Genomic DNA, 7293 nt, shown 5'->3' with positions numbered 1-7293 from the left:
AGAAAAAGCACATGCTTGCATATATATATGTATGTATGTGCATGAATATAGATATATAAACACACATTAAAAATTTTTTTTTTAAATTTTTTTTACAGGTGCCAAGGAAGGCGAGGTGGCCGTGATGAACGGATTGACTGTTAACCTACATTTACAGCTTGTATGTAATGGCAACGTATTTACCTGTTCACTGTGTGTGTGGGTGTGTGTGTGTGTATGTATGAACGGATTGACTGTTAACACATCCACTGACATGGGCCTGAGACCTATTCGTTAAAAACCATTCAGAGTTTCTCTTCTTTTTTTTTCTTCTGTCTCTGTCTCTCTGTCTCTGTCTCTGTCTGTCTGTCTGTCTCTCTCTCTCTCTTAGTGCATGTGCATAAGGTTTTTTTTATACGTAACATGTCATCATTGCTTGCTTCACCATGCAGTTAACTCTCCTTCCGTAGTGACTGTGAATCCTGCAAACAACATCCACTGACATGGGCCTGAGACCTATTCGTTAAAAACCATTCAGAGTTTCTCTTCTTTTTTTTTCTTCTGTCTCTGTCTCTGTCTGTCTGTCTGTCTGTCTCTTAGTGTATGTGCATAAGGTTTTTTTTTATACGTAACATGTCATCATTGCTTGCTTCACCATGCAGTTAACTCTCCTTCCGTAGTGACTGTGAATCCTGCAAACAACATCCACTGACATGGGCCTGAGACCTATTCGTTAAAAACCATTCAGAGTTTCTCTTTTTTTTTTCTTCTGTCTCTGTCTCTCTGTCTCTGTCTGTCTCTCTCTCTTAGTGCATGTGCATAAGGGTTTTTTTATACGTAACATGTCATCATTGCTTGCTTCACCATGCAGTTAACTCTCCTTCCGTAGTGACTGTGAATCCTGCAAACACCATCCAGTGACCTGGGCCTTAGACCGACGGGCGCAATAGCCGAGTGGTTAAAGCGTTGGACTGTCAATCTGAGGGTCCCGGGTTCGAATCACGGTGATGGCGCCTGGTGGGTAAAGGGTGGAGATTTTTTACGATCTCCCAGGTCAACTTATGTGCAGATCTGCTAGTGCCTGAACCCCCTTCGTGTGTATATGCAAGCAGAAGATCAAATACTGCACGTTAAAGATCCTGTAATCCATGTCAGCGTTTGGTGGGTTATGGAAACAAGAACATACCCAGCATGCACACCCCCGAAAACGGAGTATGGCTGCCTACATGGCGGGGTAAAAACGGTCATACACATAAAAGCCCACTCGTGTGCATACGAGTGAACGCAGAAGAAGAAGAAGAGTCTGAGACCTATTCGTTAAAAACCATTCAGAGTTTCTCTATTTTTTTTTTTCTGTCTCTGTCTCTGTCTCTCTCTCTGTCTGTCGTTTCTCTCTCCGCCTTTCTTTTTCCTTTCACTCCTTTCATTTGTTCTCTCATTCTGTCTCTCTCTCTCTTTTCTGTCTTTCTGTTTTGTCTGTCTTTCTCTCTCTCTCTGTCTTTCTGTCTGTCTTTTGTCTGTCTTTCTTTGTCCCTCTCTCTCTCTGTCTGTCTGTCTGTCTCTCTTTCTGTCTCTATCTCTTTCTGTCTCTCTGTTTTGTCTGTCTCTCGCTCTTTCTGTCTTTCTGTTTTGTATGTCTTTCTCTCTCTGTTTTTTTCTGTCTCTCTGTCTTTCTGCCTGTCTTTTGTCTCTCTCTCTCTTTCTGTCTCTATCTCTGTCTCTGTTTCTCTCTCTCTCTTTTTCTGTCTCTCTCTTTCTGTCTCTGTCTCTCTCTTTCTCTCTCTTTCTGTCTCTCTCTCTCTCTCTTTCTGTCTCTATCTCTCTCTTTCTCTCTCTCTCTCTTTCTGTCTCTCTCTCTCTCTTTCTCTCTCTCTCTCTTTCTGTCTCTCTCTCTCTCTCTTTCTGTCTCTCTCTTTCTCTCTCTCTCTTTCTGTCTCTATCTCTCTTTCTCTCTCTCTCTCTCTCTCTCTCTCTCTCTCTCTCTCTTTCTGTCTCTATCTCTCTCTCTCTCTCTCTTTCTGTCTCTGTCTCAACCAATAGTACAGTATGGTGCTGAGATATGGGGACTTGACAGAGCAGCATTTAATTGTGAAAAGGTTCATTTATTTGCATTAAAAAGATATTTGGGTATAGAAACACGAGCACATAATGATTTTGTATATGGAGAAACAAACAGGTATCCTATTTATATAAATTCAATTATGAAGTGCATTAAATACTGGGCTAAAATTAGTAAGAATGCATAAGTCCAGATTACCTCACAAAGCCTACAAAATGTTATTTGATCTTGATGCACGTGGTAAAACAAACTGGGCTACTAACATACATTCTAAGTTGTGCATGTTTGGTTTTTGGTTATGTGTGGCTTAACCAAGGTGTGGAAGGGATTGACGAGTTTCTTTGGGTTTTCAAGGAAAGATTAATTCTGTGTAGGTGGCAAGAATGGGACTTTCATGTAAAAAATAGTGAAAGATTTAATGTTTACAGAACTTTTTGTACTATACCTGATATCAAAACATATTTACTAATGAATCTAGATAGATATTTAAGGTATACAATGACCAGATTCAGACTGGGCATTTCCGATATTGCTGAACATAGTTATCGTTATAGAATGCACAATGAGGCTGACTTATTATGTCCACTTTGCCAGATGGAGAAAGAAAATGAGGTGCATTTTGTTCTGTCCTGCCCTGTCTTGTATAATTTAAGGGTACAGTACATACCATTGAAATATTTTAAGTTCCCAAATCAGTTTAGATTGTCGTTGCTTATGGCTTCAGGGCATGAACAAACTATTAGAAACCTATCAATCTATCTGTATAAATCGTTTAAGCTCCGATCTGTTCTTATGTCTTAGTGTATCCAGTAACGACTGCATACGGACGATGTGCATAACGTAATTGATCGTTATTAGCTACGCATGTAAGAGTTATTATTTAGCGTATATCGTATATCATTTAGGTGTATAAATGTCAATTGAATACAATATGTTTCATGATGTGTATTATGCATTACTAAGGTGAGGGCATATTAATTAGAAATAAGGCATGATACATTTATGTTATCTGAACGAATGTCATTTTTCAATGCACGATGCAATGCCTATGAAGAATTTGTGACACCCTTTCATAAGGGGCAGTGGCCTATAAATGAATAAACCATTCATTCATTCATTCATTCATTCTCTCTGTCTCTCTGTTTTGTCTGTCTTTCTCTCTTTGTCTCTCTCTCACTCTCTCTCTCTTTGTCTCTCTCTCTCACTCTCTCTCTTTCTCTCTCTGTCTTTCTCTCTCTTCGCCTCTCTTGTCCTTTTCACTCACAGCTGCCTCTCGGCCTTTTATTTCTGTATTGTTTGGGTTTTTAGCTCACACGTGTGTGAGTCCATGGAATAACCCTGTTTTTCAGTTCTCTGTGTGTGTGGGGGGGCGGGGGGTGGGGGGTGGGGGGGGGGGTGTGTGTCTGTGTGTGTGTGGGGGGGTGTCTGTGTGTGTGTATGAGGGGGGGGGGGTGTCTGTGTGTGTGTGTGTGTGTGTGTGTGCTTGTATGTGTGTGTGGGTGTCTGTGTGTGTGTGGGTGTATGTGTGTGTGTGAGAGAGAGTGTGTGTGTGTGTGTGTTTTGTGTGTGCGTGTGTATGCATTTGTTATTTGTATTTGTGTGTCCATGATAAACAAATTAATCTTCTCTGGAAATACTTTTGTCTTCAATGACCAAAAACCTGGCTTAGAAATTTAAATAGGAAACTTACAATATACGACAATGCGCTTCTGGTGATAGTGACAGGCACAAGAACATTTTATATAATGAAGCTAGAAATGTTTCCAGTCTTCTTACTGGTTTTTTTTTTTTTTTTTTTTTTTTTTTTTCTCTTATTAGTTCAAACAGTAACTACTTCTGCCCAGCATGGAAGTTACATTGTTGCATTCATTTGCCAGGAGCAGCATTATTGTTGCCAGGTAGTATGACACTAGTCTGAATATGTGGAGTGATGGCCTAGAGGTAACGCGTCCGCGTCGGAAGCGAGAGAATCTGAGTGCGCTGGTTCGAATCATGGCCCATCCGCCGATATTTTCTCCCCCTCCACTAGGCCTTGAGTGGTGGTCTGGACGCTAGTCATTCGAATGAGACGATAAACCGAGGTCATGTGTACAGCATGCACTTAGCGCACATAAAAGAACCCACGGCAACAAAAGGGTTGTTCCTGGCAAAATTCTGTAGAAAAATCCACTTCCATAGGAAAAACAAATAAAACTGCACGCAGAAAAAAAATGGGTGGCACTGTAGTGCAGTGACACGCTCTCCCTGTGGAGAGCAGCCCAAATTTCACACAGAGAAATCTGTTGTGATAAAAAGAAATAGAAATACAAATATACTGTGGGAAATATAAATATATTCTAATCTATATATGCATATATATATATCTGTGTGTTTAAGATAGAAACAATACTGATACTGTTCAGTTTTCCATCATGCATATTTGTCAGCTGAAAATGAAAACCAACACAGATTAAAATCATCAGAAACAGCAACAACAATTACAACAACCCCCCCAAAAAATCAATGATTTTCCTCAAGGTCTTTGTTTTTGTATAACAAGTAATTTAAGGGTGATATGTCTTGTGCATATATAGATATAGATAGATAGATAGATATATGAATGTATGTGTGTGTGTATATATATATATATATATATATAGAGAGAGAGAGATGTATGTATATGCATAAATAGATATATAAATATGATATATGTGTGTGTGTGTGTGTGTGTGTGTGTCTTTTTATTCTTGTTTGCTCTGTGTGATATTCTGTTCATTCTGTGTCCTCCAGATATCATTCTACCGACCCACTCCACAGCGGCACAAAATCCTGTGTGAATCGAAGGCTTTCCCATCTGACCATGTAAGTAAAAGAAAAGAAGACGAATAAGCAGATAAAAGCAGCAACAAACGATTCAAAGAAGAATTATATAGAGAGGTGCTCTTGCTGGTAGTGACAGACTGGTGCCTCTGAACCACTCCTCACCTCTGAAAATGGGGTATGGCTGCCTATATGGCAAAATGTTCACCTGTTGGGTTTTTTCCCTGTTTGGAATCTTCTTTGCTGTGATGCTGAAACACGCATTTGGTCCTGCAGCTGAAGGTATCTACCTCCGAACCAGGACAGACGGAAAGCTCTTCTACCTCTCCAGACCAAGAGCCAAGACTAAAGTCCAGCTGAGGTGCCTGCGTGACTTCCTCTTTGCAGACGACGCAGCAGTGACCGCCCACTCAGCCGAGGACCTACAGCAGCTCATGACTCGCTTCAGCGATGCCTGCCAAGACTTCGGGCTTACCATTAGCTTGAAGAAAACACAGGTCATGGGACAAGATGTTGACTCTCCCCCAGCCATCAGCATCAATGACCATGAACTGGATGTCGTCCACGACTTCGTCTATCTGGGCTCAACTATCTCAGACACCCTCTCACTTGATGCAGAGCTCAACAGGCGCATCAGCAAGGCAGCTACCACCATGACCAGACTCACAAAGCAAGCATGGAACAACAGCAAACTGACTGAGCACACAAAGATCCAGATCTACAGAGCCTGCGTCGTGAGCACCCTCCTGTATGGCAGCGAGTCCTGGACTTTGCGTGCCCGACAAGAGCGAAAGCTCAATGCTTTTCACATGCGTAGCCTCTGACGCATTCTGAACATCACTTGGCAGGACAAGGTCCCAAAACAACACTGTCCTGGAAAGAGCTGGATGCACCAGCATGTACACGCTGCTGAAACAGAGACGTATGTGCTGGCTCGGCCATGTCGTGCGCATGGACGATGGATGGATCCCTAAAGACCTCCTCTATGGAGAACTTGTGCAGGGAAAACATCCCACAGGCAGACCACAGCTGCGATTCAAAGACGTGTGCAAGAGGGACCTAAAAGCCTTGAACATCGACCAGAACAACTGGCAAGCAACAGCCCTTGAACGGTCAGCCTGGAGACAGACTGTGCAGAAAGGTCTTTCCAAGTTCGAAGAGACACTCGCTCAGCAGCATGAGTAAAAGAGAATGAGAAGAAAGGCTGCAGCCCAGGCAGACAGACCAGCGTCAGACTTCATCTGTGCCCTCCGCCACAGGGACTGTCATTCCCGCGTCGGACTGGCCAGCCACACCCGGCGCTGTACCAGAATAAACACCTAGAGCGCAACTCCATAGTCTTCCGAGACTGAAGGATGCCTATATTCTATATTGGAGTTGTTGGGGTTTTTTTGTGTGTGTGTTTTTTTTACTTTTGTGATTCTAGTATCATTAAGACTGTTCCACTAAATGTAAAGACTGCTTGCATGCAAAACAACAAGCAACAACAGAAACAGCCTGTGGTGCATAAAGGTGAAAATGATTATTGAATGATGCGGCACAGTAGCCCTGTGATTAGAGCAACCAGCCTTCAGGATGAAACATTCAAATGCCAACACCTCCTGGCTGGTTAATGGGGGTGTTCAGGGGTGGGATGGGGGTGGGAGGGGTGGGGGTGGAACGGTGAGTGGGATGAGGGGGGGGAGAGGCACAGTAGATGTTGCAGAAAGAAAATACTACAAAGAGATTCACTGGCTGCAGAAAGAAACTACTACAGAGATTCACTTGTAGCAGAAAGAAAATACTACAGAGATTCACTGGCTGCAGAAAGAAAATACTACAAAGAGATTCACTGGTTGCAGAAAGAAACTACTACAGAGATTCACTGGTTGCAGAAAGAAAATACTACAAAGAGATTCACTGGTTGCAGAAAGAAAATACTACAGAGAATCACTGGTTGCAGAAAGAAAATACTACAAAGAGATTCACTGGTTGCAGAAAGAAAATACTACAAAGAGATTCACTGGTTGCAGAAAGAAAATACTACAAAGAGATTCACTGGTTGCAGAAAGAAACTACTACAGAGAATCACTGGCTGCAGAAAGAAAATGCTACAGAGATTCACTGGTTACACAAAGAAAATACTACAAAGAGATTGACTGGTTGCAGAAAGAAAATACTACAAAGAGATTCACTGGTTGCAGAAAGAAAATACTACAAAGAGATTCACTGGTTGCAGAAAGAAAATACTATAAAGAGATTCACTGGTTGCAGAAAGAAAATACTACAGAGATTCACTGGTTGCAGAAAGAAAATACTACAAAGAGATTCACTGGTTGCAGAAAGAAATACTACAGAGATTCACTGGTTGCAGAATGAAAATACTACAAAGAGATTCACTGGTTGCACAAAGAAAATACTCAAAGAGATTCACTGGTTGCAGAAAGAAAATACTACAAAGAGATTCACTGGTTGCA

The 7293-nt window shown here is 41.8% G+C and overlaps 1 protein-coding gene across 1 annotated transcript in view; it reads left to right on the top strand.

Annotated features, from left to right (window-relative positions):
• LOC143291126 (kynureninase-like) overlaps window positions 1–7293 on the top strand; it is a 39335-nt gene that overhangs the window by 15463 nt on the left and 16579 nt on the right. Inside the window, 2 exon segments of the mRNA XM_076600759.1 lie at window positions 99–160; window positions 4808–4879. Of these exon segments, the coding sequence (XP_076456874.1) occupies window positions 99–160; window positions 4808–4879 (134 nt within the window).

Source organism: Babylonia areolata, chromosome 16 (assembly GCF_041734735.1).
Source record: "Babylonia areolata isolate BAREFJ2019XMU chromosome 16, ASM4173473v1, whole genome shotgun sequence".
Classification (NCBI taxonomy): domain Eukaryota; kingdom Metazoa; phylum Mollusca; class Gastropoda; order Neogastropoda; family Buccinidae; genus Babylonia; species Babylonia areolata.
Note: the sequence above shows the minus strand (reverse complement) of the source record. Positions and strands in the feature narration are given on the sequence as shown.